We start from the raw sequence: 24,453 nt of genomic DNA, 5'->3' as shown, positions 1-24,453 counted from the left end.
CGGGGGTCCGTGAACAGCCGGGGGGCCCCTGCACACGTGTGTCCGTGCACACCTGGGAGCTGTGCACACCAGGGGTCCCCGCACACGTGTTTGCGTGTACTGGGGGTCCCTGTACACGCCTGGCTGTGCAGACACGGGGGGTCCGTCAACAGCCACGGGGTCCCCGCACACCCGTGCCCATGCACACCAGGGCTCCCTGCACAGCTGGGGGGTCCCCGCACACGCGTGTCCATGCACATGCGGGAGGGTCCGTGCACACCAGGGGTCCTTGCACACGCGTGGCTGTGCACACCCAAGACCTCTGTGCACACCGGGGGTCCCCACACACCCGTGTCCGTGCACACGTGGGGGGTCCCCACACACCGGGGGTCCCCGCACCCCCGGGGGAGGCCCACACACTCGTGTCCGTGCACACCCGAAGCCTCTGTGCATACCAGGGGTCCCTGCACACCCGTGTCTGCGCACACGCGGGGGATCCCCGCACCCCCGGGGGGGTCCCCGCACACGCGTGTCCGTGCACACCCGGGTGGGTCTGTGCACACCGCGGGTCCCCGCACACTCGGGTGTGTGCAGACGCAGGGGGTCCCCGCACACGCGTGTCCGTGCACACCCGGGTGGGTCCGTGCACACCGCGGGTCCCCGCACACTCGGGTGTGTGCAGACACAGGGGGTCCCCGCACCCCCGGGGGGGTCCCCGCACCCCCGTGTCCGTGCACACCCGCGGGCTCTCTGCGCACCGGGGGTCCCCGCCCCCCGGGTCCCCCCTCCGCCCGGGGAAGCCCCGTGCCGCGGCCCCGCCCCCCCGCGCCCCGCCCCGCCCCTCCGGTGGCGCCCAATGGGGAGCGGCGCCCCGCCCCTGGCGGCGGCGGCGGCGGCGGCGCAGGCGCGGTGGGGGCGGGCCGGGGCCGGCCGCGCGCGCGGGGGCCAAGATGGCGGCGGTCGGCGGGGAGCGCGGGCGGGCGGGGAGCGCGGCGGCGGCGGCGGCGGCGGCGGGGGGGCTCTGAGCGCGGCGCAGCGGCCGCCGCCCCCGCCATGGCCCGCCTGGCCGACTACTTCGTCCTCGTGGGCTACGACCCCGGCAAGCGCGGTGAGCGGCAGCGGCGGCGGGGGGGCGCGACCGCTGTCACCCGCGGCGGGGGAGGGCCGCGGCGGGGCGGGGGGGGGGCACACGCGGGCCGCGGGCCGGCGGCGGCCCGGGGTGCGGGGCCGGGCCGGGGGTGCGGGCCGCGCCCCGCGACGTGGCGGGCGCCCGGCCGGGCCCGCGGGCGGGACCGCGGCCGGTACCGGGGGCGGCACCGGGGGCGGCCGCTGCGGCCCGGCGGGGCGGGGGGGAGCCGGGGCCGGGGCCCGGGCAGCACCGGGAGGGCGCAGGCCGCTTCCCCCGGGCTGGTTCCCCGCCGCCGTGCAGCCCCTCGCAGCAAGGCCGGGGGAGAAGCAGCGGCGCCGGGCCTGTGCGGCTCCTCCTGCCCCGTCGCCGGGGCTCGCCTCCGTTTGCCCGTTCCCCTCCGTCCCCGCTTTGCTTAATTACCGTTTCTGTAAGCGTCGGGGCTGCCGAGTGTCCCCGCTCCGGGCGCTGGGGGTTCTGCCCTCCGCTCCCCGGGGTGCTCCCAGCCCGGCCCCCCAGCAGCCCGAACCCCCCGGGACCGGGCCGCCCTGCCCGGGTGGGTGCCGGGCTGGCCGGTGTCCGGCAGCGCTGCCTCGGGGGCTCCCGACCCCCAGCTCTGCCGAAAGGCCTCGTCCCTCCGCCCTCGTCCCTCTGTCCTCATCTCCCGGTGCTGGGGTTGGTTGTCGTGGTCGTGGGGTTTTGCATGTGGGGGGGCTCTTTCCGTGATGCTTTCGTCTGCCCTCTTCCACTCAACTGGTTGTGGTAAAAATGAGCTTTGTCGGCGTATAAAGGAGGTTAAATTTACCTAAAACAAGGACTTTCTTGCAGAACGCCCATCAAGAGCGTCTGTTCCCCACATTGCACATCCGCAGAAGAAGACGCTGCTGGTTGGGATTGTTTTAAGCGTGTGCTCAGAGCTGATGAGGGGGAATCCTCTTCCACGCAGCGCCCGTTAAACCGTGGGTTTGGTTATTGCGGGAAGCTGTCGAGGCTGAGAGCTTAGTTCACAGAGCGGCTGCACGGTCGTATGGGTACGAGTGTTTGCAGTGCTCGGTGTGGATCCCGACGCCCATCACCGATCCTCTGTCTCCGTTGTTCCCAGAGCTCTGGGCAGCGTGGTGTCCAGCTCCGCTAAGGTCCAGTTTCGGGAAGGCGTTCGGGATGGAGAGCAGGCAGCCTGGATAAGCGTTTTGGTATTTTCTGAGTAGTGTCTGATCACCCGGCGGAGTGTTTCATTCTTATTATTACTGCAGGCGTCTCCCCCTGGTGCCCCAGTGTCCCGTAGCATCGGAAGGGGTTGCTCGCTCCTCTCGCTGCCCTCAGGCCGGGCTCTGCCTGGGAGCGCTGTGGGAGCCGGGCTGCCCAGGGCCGCGCCATCTGTGAGCAGATGCCGCAGCCTCTCCAGGAGCGAACGGAGGGCTGGGGCGATGCTTTGCAGTTGTACCGTCGTCACCTCATGCCCGAGCGCCGTCTCTGCGGCCTCTGAGCGTTTCCTTCTGCACCTTCTTGCTTGTCTCGGCCTCCCTCGTGCAGCCGCGACTGGGATTTGCAGCGCAACGCTGGCGGGGGTTTGTAGCGGTTAGTGACTGGTCAGGTGCGGCGGGGCTCGGGCAGCAGGCGAGCGCTTCAGTCTTGCGTTCCTTGTCTTGAGACCTGGAAACCTGGGTTTCAGAAGGGAGCAGGACATGCCACGCGTCTTCCCGGTGTCATCCGAGACTTGTTCGGGGAAGATGGACAGCGCTCCGAGGTGAAGTGGTTAACTGCAGTGGGACATTAGAAAGGAAAGAGCTCACAATTAATGAACTGTGTTCCTCTGACTTAAATGTTCACTTTTTCATTTTAAATCTCATCTGTAGCATACAGGCCACAGAACTGAGCTGAACTCGCTGGTGTTTGGGCCAGTACAGACCTTGGCAAAGCATCCAGCCTTGACCTAGAGACCACTAGCAGCTTTTGGCAGTATAAAAAGCCGCCACCAGCTGTGGCACTTGTCCGGCGGTGGCTGTGTCTGCCCTGAACCTCCCTGACCTCAGCCGCTGGCCTCGGGTTTGAGAGGCCCTCGAACCAGGAGGCGTAGGTATGGTGTTATTAGCTCTGCTCCCAGCAAAGCACTTTCAGACCAGACTCCTCTTTTAATTAGGAACGTGGCTGAAAGTTGCAGCCTTTCCGAGGTTGTGTTTTGGCTGAGCAGAGCTGCTTGAGGTCTGCGAGGCCGTCGCACCCCCGTGATCGTGGATGGAGACCCTGGGGCCTGTGGGGGTCACTCCGCAGCCGCGGGGGTTTGTCCATGGTAGGAAGCGACTGTGATCCGCTCCGCTTTGTACAACTCGGGTGGACTTCTTGCCCCCGGCTGCTGGCACGGCAGAGGATCGGGCACCTCTGTCAGGGGCGGCGGACAGAAGACATGCAGCTGTCTTCCCCGAGCACGGGGAAGCGATGGGCTGGTGAGGAGAAGCGTCCAGGACCCCGCGGGAGCTTCCGCTGCAGAGCCCCAGCCTCCTCGCTGCTGAGACAGTGCAGTCACGGGTGGCCTTGCCGGGGTGAGGTGCCCGGGAGTCGGGGCATCCTTGGCCGGAGAGCGATGCTGGCCGACACCCTGTCAGCATCTGCTCTGGCTGGAGCAAAACCCTTTCCCGTCCCGCTTTGCAGGTGCCCGAGTGCCCTCCCGAGCTGTGTGACGGGTGGTTTGAACCGAGTGGTGTGCCAAGCGCTCGTGAGCACCCGAGGATCCGTCCGCTAAGGATGCGAAGATTGACTGATGCCAGTTATTTGATTTTTGGGATCAATATGGCAACACTTATTCCCTGCGTGCTTTCCTGTTTTCACGTTCCCCCTCCCTACAGGGCGCTTAGATAACGTTTGGAGGAAGGGCACGCCGCTCTCATCTGCGGGTGACTAATTGCTTTACAGGTTGGGTTAGTCTGGGCAGAGCCGTAGCCTGGGTGGCAGGCTGCTCTGCCGCGGCTGTGCCGTGCCGGCACCTCCCTGCCAGCTGCAAACAACCCGGGGCTCGGCTGCGCGAGGGCTGGACGGGACCCTTCGCGTGGGCAGGGAGGGGGCTCTGCTCTGCTCGCGGCCGGACGCGTGCACGCAGCAGAGACGCGTTTGCAGCTGGGGACGGTGAAGGGGGAAGGTCTGCTGGGGTGGTGGGACCCGAGGTGGCTCTGCATCGTCTCCAGAGGTAGGATCACAGAATAATTTGGGTTGGAAGGGACCTTTCAAGGCCACCCAGTCCAACCCCCCTGCAGCGAGCAGGGACATTTTCACCCAGACCAGGTTGCTTAGAGCCCCGTCCAGCCTGGCCTTGACTGTTTCCAGGGGTGGGGCATCCACAGCTTCTCTGGGCAACCCCTTCCAGTGTCTCACCGCCCTCACAGTAAAGAATTTTTTCCTTATATCTAGTCTAAATCTACGCTCGTTTAGTTTAAAACCATTACCCCTTGTCATATCACTACAGGCCCTATTAAAAAGTTTGTCCCCATCTTATAAGCCGCCTTTAAGCACTGCAAGGCCGCAGTAAGGTCTCCCCGGAGCCTCCTCTTCTCCAGCCTGAACAGCCCCAGCTCTCAGCCTGTCCTCATAAGGTGTCAACGTAGCTCAGCGCAGCTTTGTGGGAACAAAACCGAAAGTGAGAGAGACGGCTCGAGGGCTGGAGCAGGGCAGCAAGCGGGGTTTGGCAGAGCCGGCGTGGGGCTGGCTGGGTGCTGCGGCGGTGGAGTCCGGTGCGCCCGCAGCATTTGCTGGGGTTTACAGTCGGTGTCCGCTCCTGGTGCAGAGCGTTGTCTTCCTGAAGGGGCCCGGTCCTCCCCGTCAGACGCGGGCTTGTGTTGCAGAGTTGCGGTGACCGCTGGAAGCAGCATCTCTGCTGGTGTTCTGCTTATTGGGAAGGATGGGAAAAAGGACCCTTAACTCTTTCAAGAAACACGTTGTCTGGCTGTGAAACTGGTGCCTTTGCGGGACAGCTGGACGGTGTGACCCTGGGCTGGGCCGGCAGGCGGGCAGGCATCCAGCCGCTTTTCCTGCAGTTTTGCAAGCCACGCTCTGGCGTGCCGGGCTGCTGGGTTGCAGCGGTGGCTTCCAGGGAAGCAGAGCACCGACACACCACGGCGAGCCGAGCTGTCTCACCAGGAGCTGCAGCTGCCTGACGCTGATGTCCCTGTGCCCCAGTCGGTTGCGACTGCAGCCACGGCCGCTGTGCACCAAGCCAGCTCCCGCGTCCCTGCGCTTGTGTCGGGAGAGGGGCTGCACCCTTCCGGGGCTCCGGTGGACGTACGGAGCTAAACGTGCCCTGACGGCAGGCAATGGGCCTCGTCATATGTGAGCATTTGTCATATTGTGTCACGGTTGCTCACGTTATTCTCTGTAAATGGATGTTTTTAAATCTCTTGGCTCTTATCGTTGGTGCAGATAAATGACTGCATTGCAAAGCCAGGACTTCTGGCTGCTTTTTGCCTCAGGATCCAAGAGGTTTTTCTCTGTGTATCCCCCGCGGCCTGAGAGTCCAGAACAGCTCAGTTTCAAGACACGTTTAGCATGGATGAAGGGCTTATCTTAGTTTTCTGTACGGGGCACTGAATGAGGCATGGCCCCTTCCCTGTGGGGATTTAGAAAACAAACAAAAAAAATAGGGGGACTTAGACTACATGCATTTCTGAATAAGCCATTGACAATCTGCTGCTGTTTCTAGCTGTTTCTGAATTTGCAGCTGTCCAGCCCTCCCCAACCCTGGCATTTTTGACCCAAAAATCAGATTGCTGCTGCTTCCCAAGGCCCGGGCAGCCCGGGAGGGGTGCAGCTTTTCCCTGGGGGGCTGGTGTTGGGGCTAGCGAGGCTGCGCGGGGGTCGGAGGCCCCGGCTGAGCTGGGGAGGTTGCAGCGTTTTCCATGTTTCTTTGCAGTTGTGCAGTCGTGTTTAGCTCCTTCAGACTGCCTCGCTGCTTCCGCGGTCGGGGCCGGGGTTTGGGCACATTGGTTCTGGTTTTGAGCTTCTGTGGGAGGTAAGGGTGGATGTTGAGAGGAAACTGCCTCCGTGCTTGGTGCTGTCTCTTCCCGTGAAGCCTTTGACGCAGCTTCTGGCGGCGCAGGCCCTGTGCCGACGGTCGGAGGAACGAGGACGCAGGTGTGATGGTCCTGCGCTCCTCCGAGGTGCTTGCAGCTCCTCTGCCTCTCAGGATTTCACTGTGCAGCTGGAGCCGACGCCTGGAGAGAGGGGCTAGCGCCGAGAGCCAGAGAAGCTGCAGCAAACCCGCTGGGCAGAGGAGAGCTCTCGCGGCTCGTCCCGCTACTGTCCCACCTGTGTTTTGAGTCGATTTTCAGCCTGAGAGTGCCAGGCTCTCTGCTGCTGCAAGGTGTCCGTGCAGCTCTCGCTGGTGGGAGGCATTTCTGACTGGCAGTGAAAATACGCTTCGCTCTGTCGTGCGTGGACCTGGCCAAGTGACTCATCGCTTTGACTCAGACTGGGTTCTTGTAATGCGTGCATCTAGCAAAAAAAACCCATGCGTTGAAATGCCTCCAGTGGTTGCTAACAGCGAGCTCTTTGCTATATAAATATTTGCAGAGGGGACCTCCAAAAGAGAGGATGTAATCCCTGCACGCGCCATGTGCAAAGCCGCCTGTCTTCTGTCCGGTTACCTGGCTGCCGGAGACGGGAGGGTATTGCAGCCATCGGTGTGGATGCCTGTCGAAGGGGGTCACCCTACTCCTGGCAGCCGCCAGCCCCCACGCCACAGCATCCCAGCCGCACTGGTTGGTCTGGGAACTGCAGCTCCTCTCATCCCAGATGCTCTATTAATACTTGTCTCGTTCTCTTTGAACTTTTGCCCAGGAAGGGAAGCTCTGTGTGCTGCGGATCAAAAACCAGGGAGTCAGATGCCTGACACTGACACGGGATCAGACCTTCCCTCAGCCGGCGCCAGCTCTGATGGATAGGGTGGTGGGTTCGGTCCTGCAGTGCACTGTCGTCCGTAGGTCTCAGCATTTACAGTTTCTTTGAGGTACTTTTGTAGATCAGAAGAGATTAATCCTGCGGTCGCTGTAAGATTCATGAGACAGCAGGCCCTGAAAGCCATCATTTGTGTCATGTGGACTCTGCTGCCGTTTGTTCACGGCTGCGTAAGTCCATCCTGCTTGTCGGGCCAGCAGCGTGGTGCTGGTAGTGCATAGGTATGAACACTCCAGCCGTCCTAGCAGCAGAGCTGCAGCCTGTCTTCTGCTGCTATCACGGGCACATTGGTGCCTGCGTGGGCACTGTCAGGCGATCGTCTCGTGGCTTCTGAAACCTTCTTGCGCTGGCGGGGTCTGGTGAGCCCGTCACCGGCCTGTGCACGAGCTGCAGCTGCGCCCGTGGCATGCTGGCTGGCATCGGGCCGTGCTCGGGTGCCTGTTTGCTGCCGCTGCGGTCTGCACAGGAACGGCGAGGTCTCTCTTCTCCCCCCGCCACCACTTCTCCCTACCCTGTACCTGTTTCTGCGGCTGTTTCCTGTGGCTGCTGGAGCTTGGTTTGCTCGCCGCGCGCCGGCAGCCTCTCCTGGGGGTGCCGGGGCACCTGGAGCCCCTGCGGCTGCCTCCTGCGGTCGGCAGCTCTGTTTCCCAAAGGTCATCGAGTGGGATGATGCTTTGAAATGGTCTAAATACGGCACATGAAGCATCTCGGTGTAAAGCTTTCCACGGGCTCACCTCCGCACGTTGTAAACCTGTGATGTCACTTAAGATGGAAAATTCACTCTGCCCCATCTTGGGTGCTCTTCCTTTTTCATGGGGGAATAAATGTGCTTTATATCAGCGTGGGATGAGTCGTTTTGGCCCCGGAGCGATACCTGTGCAGGATGAATCAGCACGAAGGCTTTAATGCTCTGGTCTAGTTGTTTCTCCCCCTTCGTGAGGAGACTCTCCCATGGCCGCTGGATTTCATTGCCAGAAACTCCTGTTGTTGTGACCGTCGCCGAGAGCGGAGCTGGTGTTCGCAGGGCTGCGTAACACCTGTGTCACGGTTTTGGGAAGGTGGGTGAATGTGAGGAGGAAGCATCAGTCTCAAACATATGTTGTAACCAGATTCTTTAACTGTTAGTAATATTTTGTTTACTGCCGGTGAGAATTTTGCAAATTGCTTTTTCGTTTCTTTCACTTGAGCTCAGATTTGTCTCAGTTGGAGCAGGAATCTGAAGACTTTGCAGCACATTTCATTTTCCCATTTCTAGTGCTGGGATGCTAGGCTTGAAAAGCAGCTGCGGTTTTATGGATGCTAAAAACACAAACAAAAACGGCTCGGCCTGGGGCAGAAACATGCCCTGGAGTTCCCCGGGCTGCCCAGCTGTGCGTCCCGTGGCAGCTCCCGCTGCGGCACCAGGGCAGTTCCCTGCGAAAGCTCCTTCGATTCAGTTACCCCGAGACGCCCGGGGGGATCAGGGGAGCGGCGGGGCGGTACAGCTGAGCCGGAGGAGCTTTCTCTTCCCCTCTTGCTGTGATTGTGGCATGAAGCCTCCCGGGGCCGGGCTGCTTCTCTTTTCCTCTATGTGGCTATAATGCCTTTGACCACTAAATACTCTCGTTGGGTCAAACCAGACATTTGAGAGCCCGCGAGCACCTTGGGGCAGGGATCATCCTGCTTCATCCAGCTTCTAGGAATGTCTCTCTCCGATATCCAAAGCCTGTTCGTCCCTTCCAGTTTGGCAACTGGTAAAAGGGGAGGCAGAGGGGGTTTGGTAAAGGTGGCAGCAGGTACTGGTGAGAAGGTGGAGGTCAGGGTGCGTGGGAGAGCGGCGGTGAGGGCCCTTCGTCTCTCTGGAGCAAAGGCCTTTCTCTCACACTGATTCAAATCAGTTTTTGTTTATGGTGTGGCTCAAAAGTGCCACGTGTCAGTTTGCAGGGAACAGCCTGCATATTTGGCAGCTGCTGCTGCCTTGTAACTGAGACTTGGATAGTCTTGCATGTTATTTTTATGTTTCTGAATGCTTTTTGATCAAGATGATGCAGCAGGAAGTTTTTTGGGGAGGAAAAACTGCGTCTCTCTCTCTCTCTCTCTCTTCATTAGACGTGTTTTTGTGTTGTGGGTAGCTGTAGGAAGTGGAGCAGAACGCTAGTCAGGCTGCTTACCTCTTCTCTGCATGGCATCTTCCTCCCTGAACCAGAGGTCTCCAAAATGTGCCGATGGCCCAGATAACCGCGCATTTCACTCTGGCGGGGTCGCACCCTTTCCAAAGATAAACCGCTCTGGCATTGAAGCCGAGAGAGGACCAGTGTCCCGGAGGTGCCGTTCACCCTGCCCTGGACTTGGGCAGCTTCTGGTCTGGGGGATCACGACTGTGGTGCACTGCTGGGTCTCAGCCCTCCGGCCGGAGGGGAGCACCTCCTGCAGACCCCAGGGCGAGTCGGGGTCCCTCTGCCTGCGCACGCTGCCGCTGCGGGCAGCGCTGGCCGGCCTCGTGCACACCGGTCCTCTCGGCAGCCTCCAAGTCAACTCCGCTCCAAACCTGCGGTAACGTCGCTCTTTTAGAGTGGGAAGAAGCTTCTGACCTCGTTTTAGGGACCCTACCCTAATATTTCTTGCTTCCCTTTTGGTTTAGATACCTGCAGTCATGGATCTCATGTTTTGAGAACCGAGATGTGCGTCTGTTAATTGTGACCTGGCAAAGCCTTCGGTGAATTACGCGCGAGACTGCCCGGTCAGGCTGTTGGGGTGTGCCGGGTGTGCGGAGAACCGGCAGCGTTTTCAGGACACGGTGCTAGGACCAGGTACCCCTTTGGCTGTAACACCCCGGCAGTTGTTGCAGCATAAACACGTCAACACCCGCGGCCTGTACTGCTCCAGGACGGTTGTGTGTCCCAGTGTGGTGCGCGAGCACGATTGCAGTAGTTGGTGCTGGTTTTCTCCGTCACCTGTCAAGTTTTCAGCTGTATCATTCTAATGGTGATCTTGGAAATGCACCTCCCCAAGGCGAGCGAGAGGAGCTTGAACCCCGGGCAGATAACACGGCGCAGAGTGTTAGCTCCTCCTGCCTGCCCGTGCCGGCTGCCCCTGTGGTGCCGGCTGCCCCTCCGGCGCGGCTGGGGCTCACCCCGGCGGGCTGTGGGAGCACAGGGGTGGGAGAGTCGGTCAGCGCAGCTGCTGCCGCGTCCGCTGCCCGGCGGAGAGTGGGGATACTGTCCCGCGCTCGCCTTCGAACACAACATCTCTGTTCAGCGCTGGACGGGGCGAAGCCGGAGGACAATTGTTTGCTTCAGCTTCTTCTGGAGGAGCGGCTACGGTGGCAGCAGGGGTACCAGCGAGGGGATGCGTCATGAGTTGTATTTAGAAATGAGTGAAACCGCGGTTCTCGTGGACTCGCACATCATCTGAGAGGCGCGGGGTGAACGTTGTCAGTGAGAAAGCCGTACGTTGGCTGGCACTTTGGACTTGGTCAGCAGCTGGGCTGGCACAGCAGGGGTTCCCTTGGAAAGGCAGGTGATTAGAAAGAGGGAGAGATAAGCTGCTGGATGAGATAAATGTGAACTAAGCAGACCTAGTTAGGAAGGAGGTCAGACAATACGTGTGGTGAAGCGTGGTGTACCAAAGATAGACTGCTCCAGTTTACCTTCCTAATGAGAAGAATGAGACCCGTGCTGATTTATGCAGTAATTATCTGCAGGAGCGACTCCTGTGGGTTATCAACGAGGCAAGGAGCTTAAACGCTACGTCTAGTGATGTGTTAGACATTAACGTGGGTGAGAATACCTGCGGTGACGTTAGGAAAGCTTGGGAAAGGAGGCGCTGCCTCGCTGCACAGGCCAGCTCTCATCGACCGACGCGCCGGAGGAGGCTTCTGTGCAGGCTGTGGCAGTTACGTCCGCGCTGCGTGTGCGTCTGCTTGGCCCCTGTTGGAGATCAAACTTGGGCACCTGGTCTTGGTGTGATGGTTCCTGTTCGTTAGATCTGGTACTGAGGGTACTGAGGGAGCTGGCGGAGGTGCTCACCAAGCCACTCTCCATCATCTGTCAGCACTCCTGGCTCACCGGGGAGGTCCCAGGCGACTGGAGGTTGGCAAATGCGATGTCCATCTACAAGAAGGGTTGGAAGGAGGATCCGGGGAACTCCAGGCCTCTCAGCCTGACCTTGGTGCTGGAGAAGGTCATCATCCTGAATGCCATCACGCGGCACGTACGGGACTACCAGGGGATCGGGCCCAGTCAGCCTGGGTTTATGAAAGGCAGGTCCTGCTTGACTGACCTGATCTGCTTCTGTGACGATGTGACCTGCGTGGTGGATGAGGGAAAGGCTGGGGGTGTTGTCTGCCTGGACTTCAGTAAAGCCTTTGACAGGGTTTCCCACAGCATTCCCCTGGAGAAACTGGCTGCTGAGGGCTTGGACGGGCGAACTCTTCGCTGGGTGAAAAACCGGCTGGATGTCTGGGCCCAAAGAGTGGTGGTGAATGGAGTTAAATCCAGTTGGTGGCCAGTCACCACTGGTGCTCCCCAGGGCTCAGTACTGGGGCCAGTTCTGTTTAACATCTTTATCAACGGTCTGGATGGGGGGATGGAGGGCACCCTCAGCCAGTTTGCAGGGGACACCCAGTCGGGTGGGAGCGTTGGTCTGCTGGGGGGCAGGAGGCTCTGCAGAGGGCCCTGGCCAGGCCGGGGCGATGGGCCCAGGCCCCGGGGTGAGGGTCAGCAAGGCTCAGGGCCGGGTCCTGCCCTGGGGGCACAGCAACCCCAGGCACCGCTGCAGGCGTGGGGAGGAGCGGCTGGGAGCTGCCTGGCGGGAAAGGGCCTGGGGGTGCTGGTCGACAGCCGCTGAACACGAGCCAGCAGGGTGCCCAGGTGGCCAAGAGGGCCAGTGGCATCCTGGCTTGTGTCAGGACTGGTGTGGCCAGCAGGAGCAGGGAGGTGATGGTGCCCCTGCGCTGGGCACTGGTGAGGCCGCCCCTCGAATGCTGTGCTCAGCGCTGGGCCCCGCACCCCAAGGCGGCCATGGAGGGGCTGGAGCGTGGCCAGAGCAGGGCAGCGAGGCTGGGGCAGGGGCTGGAGCACAAGGCTGGGGAGGGGCGGCTGGGGGAGCTGGGGGGGCTCAGCCTGGAGAAGAGGAGGCTGAGGGGAGCCCTCATCGCTCTCTGCAACGGCCTGAAAGGAGGCTGGAGCCGGGGGGGTCGGTCTCTGCTCCCCAGGAACAAGCGCTGGGACGAGAGGGAACGGCCTCAAGCTGCGCCAGGGCAGGGTTGGGTTGGGTATTAGGGAAAACTTCTTCCCCCAAAGGGCTGTCAGGGCCTGGCCCAGGCTGCCCAGGGCAGGGGCTGAGTCCCCATCCCTGGGGGGATTTAAAGGACGGATAGACGTGGTGCTCGAGGACATGGTTTAGTGATGGACTTGGCAGTGATAGGTTAACGGTTGGACTCGGTGATCTTAAGGGTCTTTTCCAACCTAAACGATTCTATGATTCTATTTGAGATGTTAAATTGGATAAGGAAAATGCAGCCTCTTTCCTTGGGACAACTGCAGCGTGGATGACGATGTGGTTAAATCAAGATTAGTGGGCTGTACGGGCTGTGATAACGGGGAGTCCGTGGAGTTTGCTGCTGACTGTGGGCACAGGCAGCGCTTTTTTCCCCTAAAAGGCGAGGAGTGAGCTTGCCCTCCTCCGTTTGAGGGGTGCTTGAATTCTGAAGTGGAACCGCCGCCGTCGCCCCGGCAGACGGGTGCTGAGCACGGGCAGTGTGCTCGAGCAGCGGGTGCTTGCAGACCGAGGAGGGCTCGAGGACCGCGCCTCCCCAGGCGCACGCCGTCGCTTCGGCGAGGGATGCTGCTGTCGCTGCGCGGGAGAAGGCGGCGGCAATGGGAGCGCTGCCGCTTTCGTGAGCTGGAAGTTGAAGGATGTAAACAACCAGTTATGCAAAACTGCGCAGGGGAGAGTTGGGTAGCACGGCACTGCTGTAGCAGGTTTTGGGAGAGATGTTAATTATAGCCTCCCGTAATGAGCCAGGAGGAACCATATGTTGTTAACATTTGCAGCTGATGTGAAATTGAGAGAAAGTAGTTGCCGGTATCTTAAAGCACAAAAATAATTTGGAGAGCTGCTCGGCTCTTGCTGTGGTTTGCTCTAGAATGAAATTAAGTTTTCTGCGATAATAATCGGAGACTTTTCTGGGGGAGCAGGGCAGAGCCCCGCTCTCCGGCAGGTGAGAGCTGCCTGGAGCGCCCGTGTTCGGAGAGGGGGAGCAGGCGCAGCACACGGCTGAGGTTCGGGCTTCCCGAATCCCTGGAGCCGGCACTGCCGCACTCCCTGTGCCGGGACTGCGCCTCCGCCGGTGTGCTCAGCTCGGGGCCCTCGCTTCCAGAAGGGTGCTCGGTTCAGGTGGGCTCGTATGCCTGGCACGATGAGGAGATTAAAATCTGTTTAAGCTGGCTGAGCAGTGACTAAGACGACATACACCTGCAAGCACCTCAGCGTGCGCGTGCCGCGCGGCCTGATGTAGCCCGGTGTGTTTAACAAGGTGTTGGGCTGAAATTCCAAGGTTCTGTGTCTGTTCTGTGTCATGCCTGGAGGAAGGTCTCCATGCTTGTGCCGCTGGCATCTGAGTCCTCCTTCCCAGCCATGGAGCTGCCTCTTCGACCGGAGGAGCTTAGCTAGAGGAGGACTGCTTCAGCAGGCTTCTTCCATCTCCAACACCTGGAATGCTGTTATATCAACTCTGCATTTGTTTTATTACCAAGCAAAACGTCAGTGTATTTGGAGCTGTGAGCCTGGGGGCGAAGGGGAAATGCTGAGCCCGGCTGCAGAGCTGTGCAGCTTGCATCTGGACACGAGGGGTGTTGGCGGGACGTGGCCTTCGGCTTTCGGGGCTATAGCAGTCCGGCCTGCGTGCCGAGCCATTGGCGTTGCGTCTGCTGTGCCCGTTTCTGGTCAGGGTCAGCAGACATCAAGTGATGGGTCTAGTCCTGTCCCAGAGCTTGTGCTGCTCCCAGCACCCATCTCGGGAGCTTCCCAGGCGCGCTCCCAGCCTGGCTGCTTTACCTGTGTCCTCTCTCCCTGGCCGCCTCCTCCAGGCCCGTGTCTGCGCCGTTCCTGCCTGCCGCCCGCCGGGGCAGGGGATCGATTCAGAGAGCCTCTCCCGCGGTGCTGGTGTTGGGGTGGGTCAGGCGATGCTGGACCGGCTGCGGCAGCTCTGGGTCGCTGCTCTTCCCATGAGTGCAGAGCTGGAGGCAGAGGGGTTCAGCGCCGTGGGACTGGCTGGACCGGGAGAGTTAAGGTGGCCAGGCGTTGTCTCAGCTGAGAGCCCCGGCGGGGCTGCAAGCCCATGTTGTGCACTGTGGGTGTCTTAAAGTTGACTTGAGTACAGGCAAGCCAAGAAGATTTATTTTCCTGAAGTTTCTTGGGAGCGTATCAGAGAATTGACGTGCGTATTCTGCAGCCAGGGCTTGTCTGTCGGTGACTTCTGGATTGTCCTGTGGTTTTGAGGCAGAGGAACACCTGTATTTGCAATATTACTTATTTAAAAATGAGCTGGGAACAAAAAGCGATTCTGAGGCATCGGGCAGATCTTTCATGGCTTTTTTTACTTCAGTTCTAGGATAAACCCTGGCTGGTTTTGGTCACTGCATGCGTTTTTAATTTTCCAGTTCATTTTAGTGCCACTTTCCGTGACAGCTCAGCACGGCGAGCGTCTCTCTCTGGATGGGAAAGCGTAAAGGCCCGACCAAGGATTTCCTTGAAAATGTTCCGTAAAGCAGAGGCCGTGCTGGACTGGCCTGGCCGTCCGCGCTGCGAAGCGCGGCCGGCAAACGAAAGCACTGCCCTGGTGTCCTGCCGGAGGTGCCGTGCCGCCGGAGGTGCCGTGCCGCCGCGGCTCTGGGCGGCCGGAGGAGAGGGGACAGCGGCACTGCAGACAGACCTCGCGTGTCCTGACGCCGTGACCTGTCTCTCCCAACCCGCCGCCTCTCTCTCTGGTGGCCCAACAGCGTGTGACTCTGTGCGGGGATTTCTGCTGCTGGTTCAGTAAATTAAACTCCTTGTTCTTCTCTCTGGCTTCAGGCTCTCCGAGCTCCTCTCAGCTGTCTTGACTCTGGTCCATGTTTTCACTTCACTTTTTATTTTCCTCTCTGTTTGGACTGGTTTTTGGCTGTGTTTGAAGGCTGCTTTGCTCGTTTCACATCATGATCCACATCTTTACTGTTTTAACCTTACCATCTTTCTTTTACATCCTTGTTATGTTTTTTCCTCTAAGTCCTGGCAGTGGAGGTCACTTTAACGTCGTATTCATGGAGAGAATGGCAGTGTTGATTCTCTTCTTTTGACCTTAAGTTTTCTTGACAGCTCCCGTTTTATGGAAGTACCTTTTAAAAATGTTGCATCTCTTGGAAATCCCTCTCGATCAAGGATGTCAGGATTTTGTGTGTTTTTTTTAAAACGCTGATGCACGAACTTGAGGTTTGCCATATGTTTTGGACCTGTCTCATCAGAACGCAGTGTTGAAGGAGCAGCTCCAGCTGCTTGAGCTGCTTTGTTTGGAGGACTTCACCCGGGACCGACCCCGACGCCGCGCTGTTCAAATGTGCGGGAACTTGGTCTCCACCTGCAGTCTCCCAGTTTGCCGTGATGTTTGAGGGATAGCAGAGGGCACGACGAGTAGGTACGATGTGGACGCTGAGAGCCCCTCAGTTCAGGAGCGCAGCCATGGGGGGTTTATGGCGCTGCCATCCCCAGGGCAGCTCGGCGGCGGCGGCGGGTGCTTCCAAGGCACCGTGGTTTGACGGTGGGGTCCTTCGGCAGCAGCTGTGCCAGTTTGCAGTGGCAGGACTGTCTGCAATCTGCAGGTAGGGAACTCTTGTTTTCATCAGGGGAACTTTCTTCCTTCCGTCACCTCTGCGCGTTGCATGGCAGCGGCCATCTCCAGCCTCTGCCGCACGGGGTCTTTGCTCCGGCGTGGCGGTAGCTGAAACGGCAAGCCTGCGGGTGCTGGTGGCAGGGAAGATTCCTTACTACTTCTGGCCAGCTGTCCCCACGACAGGGCGTTATTTACGGGACTTTCTCAACTAATACCTCTGAGGGAGGAACGTGAGGCCAGAATTCAAGGCCATGGAGCAGCTAGGCATTTGGAATAGCAGGATTATGGAGATGGATGCTCAAAAGGGCATTTAATGTAGTTCTTATTAATGACATTAATGCTGCTTTCTCCCATTCTCAGCAGAGCACAGAATAACACTGCTGGGTTTTGGGTATTTTCGCTTGGCTGCTCGGAGTGCAGCCCTGGAAGTGGCTGCAGAAGAGGGCTGGCTGGCGCTGGCTCCTCCAGGGCTTGAAGGAGAGGAAGGCTGCACCAGGCCTGTTAGAAAACAAATAAAAATAAGCCCTAGAGAACTGATTTTTTAGCAAGAACGGACTGAGTGTTGTAAAACACCACTTCAGAGGTGTGCAGCTATCATCTGGCTCGCTCAGAGGTGCAGTAAAGGGTCTAACAGTAAGGTTATCCCGATTGTCTATAATCATTACAGAAGTTAGGCAGACCTCGTCGAGATAAGTGTCCTAACCCCTACTTCATTATGGTCTCGACCTTTTCAGAGAAGGTTTTGCCCGTGGAAAAAGTGGCTGCTTTCTCATAAAGGCCCTTCGTAAGCATCCGTGTATCTGTGGGCATATCTTGGCACTTTCTTCTGGACATGAAAAATCCCAGGTGGCATCAGGCCAAGGAGAATAAATATGGTCTGTCATCTGACACGCGAGAGTGAATAGAGGGCCCTGCAAGTACCGTTTCTCTAGAAATTCAGAGGCTGCAGGCTTGTTGTTGGGTAAAGTCATGAGACAAGTGTTTCGTGAAAGTACAGGGGCTTTGCTCCTCTGAATCATTTGCTTGGAGCAATCTGTTCCCAGCAAAGGATGCCGTAGGAAGTGCCGGGGAAAGCTGAGGCTGTTCAGTCATGGAGCAGCTGAGAGCGGTGAAACCCTGCCAAGCAGCCAGAGGAGTCACGAGGGAACGTCAGGCTGCCGCGGGGCGAGGGATGGCTGCGGGGCGGCGAGGCTCGCGGGTATCGGTGCTGCCGCGGGGCGAGGGATGGCTGCGGGGCGGCGAGGCTCGCAGGTATCGGCGCTGCCGCGGGGCGAGGGATGGCTGCAGGGTGGCGAGGCTCGCGGGTATTGGCGCTGCCCGGGCTCCTTCGGCCAGCGTCTTCTGGCTTTCACCGTAAAAAGTGCCATTCTCCCTCACAGCTCGTGGGTGTAGAAAGTGTTTGTGAGTCCACATGAAGTGGAAGGTGAGAAATAAACATCCTGGGAACGAAGGTCTAGGAGGTGCATGTGACTAAAAGTAAACGCGCCGCTGTTCTCTCGGTGGTGCGGCTGCCCGGAGCGATGCGGGGCTGCGAGTTTTGACCATGGAGGTAATTTCAGTCTGGGAGATGAGGGGCTGTCTGTGACCCTGATGCAATGAGAGCACGGGGGGTAGCTCAAGGTGGATACATGCCCTTGTGGAGTTCTTAAAACAAAAAAAAACCCAAACCCCCAAAAATCCAAAACCCCCAAACAACCACACCTCCCCTAAAAACAGTCACAGCTTTCCTCCTAGTTTTGCCAGCCCATGGAAAGCAGACGCGTCCTTGGCGTTAAAGGGTAATTACAGAATTCAATACCATCTGACTTCCAGTTTCGGAGTGCTGCGGGCCTGAAGCACTCCCAGTTCAAATGGAGGATTTTCCTGAAAGCATTTCCATTGTTTTCCTCCTTGGACAACTTGTACGGGTTGGAGGGGGATAACAGTACTCTCAGTATTATCTCCCTTCAGTGCCCCGCTCACCATTTGGTCGATCCCTGAATCCCGCTTCCCTTTCCCAGGCTCTTTGGATGTCCCTGCAGTGCTGAGGCAGCGGCCCGGAGTAACTGGGGTTTAGGAAACGCACTCCGGGGACTAGGAAAATTTGCTGTGGTCTGAAGGCCAACGCTGCCTGCTCAGAGCTCTGCTGCAGAAGACGAGCATGGTTATAACGAGCAATGAGTAATGCTGTGGCCGTGCGTGTCGTGCCTGGGGAGCTGAGCTGCTGCACCGGCGCAAGCGGTGAGCTGCTGCGTCTGTGCAGCGTGCGTGAATTCGTCTTGGGTGTTCTGTCCGCAACCATTATTTTCAGCTGTTGGCCCTGTTCTAGGTCCAATTTTATATATTTCTACTTGTACAACTGGAGAAGATGGGTAATCAGGCTCCTCCGAGGAACTAGTCCTGATAGTTTAGGGAATATATACTAGAGGGAGGGTGGTATCTGCCGGCTGTATCCTAATAAACTTTCGCTTTGGTCAACTTGATGAAGTCGAGCGCAGCTGCTCCTGCGGGTGATGGATTTGTTCTGGTGGTGCTCTCCAGGCCACCCCGTGGAGATCATCTGCGCGTGGGCACAGCAGAGCACTCGCTGCCCGCCAAGGGCGAATGGAGACCCCAGGAAGGCGGCACGTAAAATTAGGAATTACTCCTAGAATCTCGTCAGCTTTCCTCTTCAGCCAGGACTACGGCCATCACCCTTCATCTTGCAAGGGGGACCAGCGCCCTTCTCCCTCCTCTCCCCTCGCTGTTCCCCGTAACAGTGCGAAAGATAAAAGCATCGGTGGGGCTCTCGAGTAGCTCTTTGCCCATCAGAAACGCAAACGTGTCAATGAACATCGTATTTGTTCTTCAGTCTGCTTTTTCCTGGGCACAGTTTCTTTGCGCGACAGCAGCTTTCCATCTGAAACCATCACGTTGAAACGAAGCGCTTGGGCAAATGCCGCTTCTTGCGTGGACCCCAAAATATTCTCAAGAGATCACAGTTCAATAATCATCTCAAAGTTAGTGACACCAATCCTGCAGGGCTTGAGGAAGGCTTCATTTATATACATATATATCTGTGCGTGTGTGTGTATAGTGGTTGAATACCACTGTTCATAGGTAGCTGGGCAGAAATCCTGAATAAAAAAGCCTTTGAATATACATTAGAAAATGGTAAATGGCACATCCAGCGTTTTGTTATATGTGATAAGCTGCAGAATTGCTTTAGTACGTGTAGGTGTAATTCACCCCCCCGGACAGAGACGTTAGCTGCCAGGGCGGCTCGCTCGTGTTGCCGAGAGCACCGTGCTCTGCACCACGCTCGGCACAGCCTTTTCCCTGCAGGAGAGTAATGAGGGACAAACGTAAAATAACTTCAACGCTTTTAGTCTTCTTTACAGGTTTAAATTGATGTTAAAATAGGGTATTTAAATGATTTTCATTTAATTCAGTGTACCCTAGTGCAGCAGCTCATCTCCAGCACTGCAGACCCTTGCCGGGCTGGGAGGTGGGGAGCCCGCTGCAGAGCCCGGGCGAGGAGCTGAAGGCCGGTGGGTGCGAGCAGTGCCTGAGGCCGCGGGTAGGAAATACTCCAGGTCTCCTCCCAGAGTGCTCATTGCTGGCGTTTCCCCCAGCTGTGTGCAAGGGTGGGAGCAGCCCAGGGCTGCGACTGCGGGAAGTTCTCCTCCAGCGTTCACATTTACACAGTCCCAGGGTGCTCCGAGGGCGAGCGGTTTCTCCTCCTGCTTTGCAGTGCTCAGCAGCGCTGGGCTTTCGCTTTGGGTGGACGTTGACTGTTGGGCTTCCTTTATCGTCGCTCCGTGAAGCGTGACCTGAGGGATGTGGGCAGCGCCGATGACGACCTCGTGCACCAAGATGGGGGTTGGGGAGCGTGGGCAGCAGGTACCGGCAGGACGGGCAGCGCCTTGGCGCGTGGCTGCCACCGTTGCCCTGTCTTCTCTGCAGGAGCCTTGCTGTTGTATGAGTTGTATGAGAAACACAGCACCGTGGTGAGAATGAGGACAGGGAACCCAAAAACGGTGGGGAAGGACCGAGAAAAGGATAAAGCTGAGGGGGGGGAAGGGAAGAAAGCGTGTCCTGCCCCGCAGGACAGCACCGAGCCAAAGGGGCGGAGGAGGGATGTGCGGCAGCAGCATCGGGTGACCTTGCTCGTCCCCAGCTGCAGTGGCAGGCCAGGGGACCTGTCCCGTGCGGCCCCGCCGGCAGCGCAGCGTGCACTCGTAGGCTTAGATGGGGCAGCCAAGGCTGCTGTGGGATTTGCAAATCCGCCAGATGGAGAGACTACCAGGCGTTAAAGTAAATCCTGGGATTTACCAGTGTTTTCCAGCAGCGAAGCGTGGCACGGTGCTCGGCGCTTCCACCGGCTGAGACAAATGCGCGGCGTGACGGTGCTGGCGTGGAGGACGCGTGGGAGGGAGCGTTGGCGTCCTCCACGCCGCAGCCACTCTGCGCTGCATGTGGTCAGCCCAGCAACGTCCCTGGTCAGGAACCTGACCCCGGAGAGGGGGAGCGGGGCTCTGGTTAGCCCCAGCCACGGTCGCAGCCCCCTTCAGCCCCAGCAGAGCACCGTCATTGAGAACCTCAGAAACCGGTCCTTCAGGAACCCAGCTCCTGCTGCTGAGCAGCTGTGAGCTGACGGAGCCCGTGGCAGGGCTGGGGCAGTTAAAGTGCAGTTATCAGTGTGGGTTCCTGCGTGGAAACGCAGACCCGGTTTGGGGTGAAAGGAGAGGGAGAGTGGACAGAAACTGAACGTCCTGGCTCCCAGGGTTCCCCGTCTGGGAATAGCACGCCCAGGTCAGAACGGTTTCTAGGGAGAATGGACTCTCAATCTTCCCCTAATCTCCAAAGGGCTTTTGAGTTGGTGCTGTGGAAATAGCAGCCTAGGCAAATCGGTAACAGAAAAGGATGTCGGTGCCCGTGTCAGCAAGGCTTGGAGCCCAGCAGGAGCAGATCCGTGGGTGAACCCGCTGGTGCCGAGGATCCCCTTCCACACCCTGCCAGCTCCAGCCACGGACCTTTCGGCTGAGCACCACGTAACGGCTGGGCCGCGCTTTCCAGGTTAGGGGGATCCAGCGCGGGCGCAGGTCGTGCTCCCTTGAGCCAGCCTGCAGGCGGTGGTGACAGGAGCTCGGCTTCAGGAGCCTCTCCTCATCCAAGCCGGTGTAGACCTCCCCAGGACAGGGCACTGCATCAGGTTGGAGATCACATTTCCAGAAGGGTTCTGTGATGAAGCTGTCATGAGTTTGGTTGCTCTTTGCTTCTGTGGGTAGAAAGCAGTTGGGACCTCTCATTCCTGGAGCTCCCCCATCCATAGCTTCGCCCTTTCCTCGGGAGCCTGGCAGGCTTCCATCTCGTCTCGGGATTTCAGCCTGCTGTGGTTTCCTCTTGGTTGTGCCGGTGTGTCCTACACGGCCTCTGCTCCAGCATGGAGCTTTCTTGAGCAAAAAAGATACTTCCAAACAGGGTAAAGTTAGCATCTCTCCTGACAAGAGAGAACCAGTGAGCTGCATTGTTGCTCTTCAAAAAAATTAAAATAAAGGGGGGGGGGGTGATGAGACTTTATTCCTCCTTTATTTCCTACTTTACAGGATGATGAACATCCATCATAGCAGCTCGTTCCCTCGTGCTAACACCTGGCAGCTTTTGAGCAGCAATGCCACCGTGCAGCGGTAGCCTATAAATCAGCTGCCAGGACTTTTGGGTTAGGGATTTATCGCCCTCGCCTATCCTGGGACTCAAGCTGAAGCATGAAGGAGCGGGGAGGTATCTGGGGGGACTGCAGGAGCGTGGTCCCTGCGCGCGGGTCTCGGGCTGCTGGTGGGGAGGAGCCCGTACCCTCCTGCCGTGCCGCCCGAGCCCCGGGGCGCGCTGAGCTTGCACGCTGCTCCCGCCTCGCCCTGGTCTGTCTTGTTGCGCTGCTGACTAAAGTCGTGTTCCTGGTATTGTTTGCTGTTATCACTCTCAAAAAAAAAAATGCTTTTGTGGGTTGAAGGGGACTGAACGGGAAGCTGGGGTTTTCTGAGTAGCATGTAGTCCTTCAGCTGTCTTCCCTTATATAGACACAGCCTCTGTGCTCACCTGATGGGCGTGAAGATCGCTGCGGCTGGTGTGAGAAGGGGATATGAAAGAGCAGAGGCTGGAGGCACCAAGAGGAACCACCCTGTCTGCCCGCTCTTCGCGTACCCCCACCCCTGTGGCCCTCCAGGAGCCGCTCGTAGGCACACGGCGGTCCTGGCTCTCCCCAGCTGCCTCCTGCGCTCGGACACACGCGCGTGCAAATGGGCCTCACGCGACCCCACGCCTTACGGTCTCAGCAGCTGGCCTGGACCCGGCGTACCTGCTTCCCCAACCGCTCACCCCTTGGTCCGGCCTGATCTTTGCTCGTGACCATGCCGACGTGGCGTGCAGGCTGGCCCTCGCGGCCAAGGCTCGGCCCCTCACCCACAGCCTGACCCCAGCTGCCCGCACTTCAACCTCCACGTGCCCACAACAGAGCCCCCCACGCGGGAAGGGGGTAGAAATGGGGTGTAGCAGAGGGCAGAAGGGCCGTGCTGGTCGGGCGCGGGGCGTCCGGCACTCGCTCACCCACAGCCGGCCCCTTTCATCTCCTCATCCCCATTTCCCCATGCTCCCTGCTCCCCAGACCTCCCAGCCGCTCCCTTTCCCTTCCTTTGGTCCCTCCCCAAGCTGCCCCCCTGTGTCTTGTCCAGCCCCAAATGCTCTGCCCCTGCACCCCACAGCCCCGTGCGTCCCTGGCTGCGTTACGGGGCTGCCGCCTGCCCTCGTGGCCCTGTGCGGTGAGCCGGCCCTGTGCGGTGAGCCGGCCCTGTGCCAGCCCTGGAGCAGCCACGTGCTGGTGTTTGAATGGTGAGCTCTTTGAATCCACAGGAGCGGTGATTTGGGGATTTAGTCCCTTGTGTTTCTCAAGACCTTTTATTCGTGGATCTCAAAATGTCATTGCAAATGCCAAGCCTCCCCCGCAGCGTCCAGGGGGATCTGCCGCCTCTTCCGTGTTGCCCCGGGTTCAGGAAGGGTCCAGGGCCTTGAAGGTGCCAAATGCGACGCAGGGAAAAGCTTCTGCAGAGCCCAGTGCGAAGGCTGGGAGCAGAGCCATGACGTTGTTGTACGGGGCATTCCCGTGATAACCCGAAATAAGTTCTCCTGAACCATTTAAAGCTTGGCTGAAAAATGGCTGCAGTAAAGGGCGTCTGTGTCGCCTCTGTCTAAAGCCGCAGGAGAATACAGCCATCTGATTTCTCTGTTGTTTTTCCCTTCAGTTGCACGGGCAGAGGGAACTGCGCACTGGTTTCCTTTACTGGAATGAGCGGAGGATCCCAGCATCCCTGTGTACAAGTCTCCCGTCCCCTGACTTCTGGCAGCGTCTCAGAAGCGAGGGTTCAGCAGCGTAGGAGTCAGCGCTGCTTCTGCAGCGTCAGCCAGCGACGGCTTTGCCTGGGTGGCTGTGGGTAACTCCGAATCCTCAGCCTAAGGCTGAGCGGTGGCAGAGGGACGAGCGGAGCGCCGGGGGGACGAGCAGGCCTGCACCGCCGTGTGCGGCGCAGGGGGCCCGGCCGGTCCCCGCCGTGCAGAAGACTGTCCTGTTGCGTGGCGGGATGGACGCTCCCAGCAGAAAGCGCCCAGAGCGGCTGGATGGAAAGCTGTTGTGCTTGAGTGAACGTATTGTGGAGAAGGGGCTCCGACGGAGCGTGCCGTGCCCCCGCCGGGGCTGCTCCTCGCTCTGGCAGGCGGCACTTTCCTTTCTCTTTGGAGAGGAGAGCTGTCTTTGCGGTGGCTTCGCGCGGCAGGGTTTTCATTTCACTCACCAACACCGATGTGTGCGCCGTGACGCTGCTCGCTCTTAATGCCCTGCTTTTAGCCCGCTTCCCTCTTCGGCTGTGGGCGCTTCCCCGGCGGTGCTGTAAGCGCCGGGCTCGCCTGGCCGGCATCGGCCTCCCGCGGCAGCGGTGGCTTGTGCCTCCCGGGCAGCCCCGGCCAGGGCTCCCCGCCTGCTCACAGCTGCTGCCCCCCTCCTCGCCTTCAGCCCCGCTCTGCTGCGGATTTCGTCAGGGCAAAGCAGTCCAACCCCTACATCCAATTAAAATCAATTCCCTCAGCAGGAGAGGTTGGGGAACGTACATTTTTCAGCAACCTGCAGCTTTTAAAGGGTGATGTGACTTGAGCTCCGGCTTCTCCGACTCTGGGAGGAGCCGTCCCGCGCAGGAGTTGCGGATGCTGTGGGCAGGAGCCGGGTGCGGGAAGCAGGAGGGCAGCGGGGCTGGGGCTGGCCTCGGCCGCGGCGCCCGTGCTGCCTCGGGCTCCCTGCCTCCAGCGTCGTCCTCGGCGCCGGTGCCTGCCCAGGAGCAGTGGGCTGGCAGTTGCCGTCCGGGGCAAGCGGAGGTGGTTTTCAGTCTCTCGGAACGGCTGTTGCCTTGTGGCGCTTGGCCTGTGCGGTGCGCGTCGGTGTGCGGCTCTTCCATCGGTTAAGCGGTGCTGTCTGGATGAAGGGTTAATGTGGGACTACAGAGTGGTTGGTTTGTTGTTTTATTTTTGTCTGTTGTTTTCTGTTTGGTTGGTTGTTTTG

General features: G+C 59.1%; 1 protein-coding gene across 10 annotated transcripts in view; it reads left to right on the top strand.

Moving 5' to 3' along the window:
- The first annotated feature begins 987 nt into the window (after positions 1-987).
- The window catches only part of SBF1 (SET binding factor 1), a 106,380-nt gene continuing 82,914 nt past the window's right edge, over positions 988-24,453 (top strand). For all 10 annotated transcript variants that reach the window (XR_014227826.1, XR_014227827.1, XR_014227828.1 and 7 more), the window contains exon 1: positions 988-1,087. Coding sequence is in view for 5 of the 10 variants with exons in the window: in XM_082308177.1 (XP_082164303.1) it covers positions 1,033-1,087 (55 nt within the window). In the remaining 5 variants the exon portion in view is untranslated. The remainder of the gene's footprint in view (positions 1,088-24,453) is intronic.

The sequence above is a fragment of the Platalea leucorodia genome (genome assembly GCF_965183815.1).
Source record: "Platalea leucorodia genome assembly, chromosome: 4".
Classification (NCBI taxonomy): domain Eukaryota; kingdom Metazoa; phylum Chordata; class Aves; order Pelecaniformes; family Threskiornithidae; genus Platalea; species Platalea leucorodia.
This window is presented reverse-complemented; position numbering and strand designations above follow the sequence as displayed.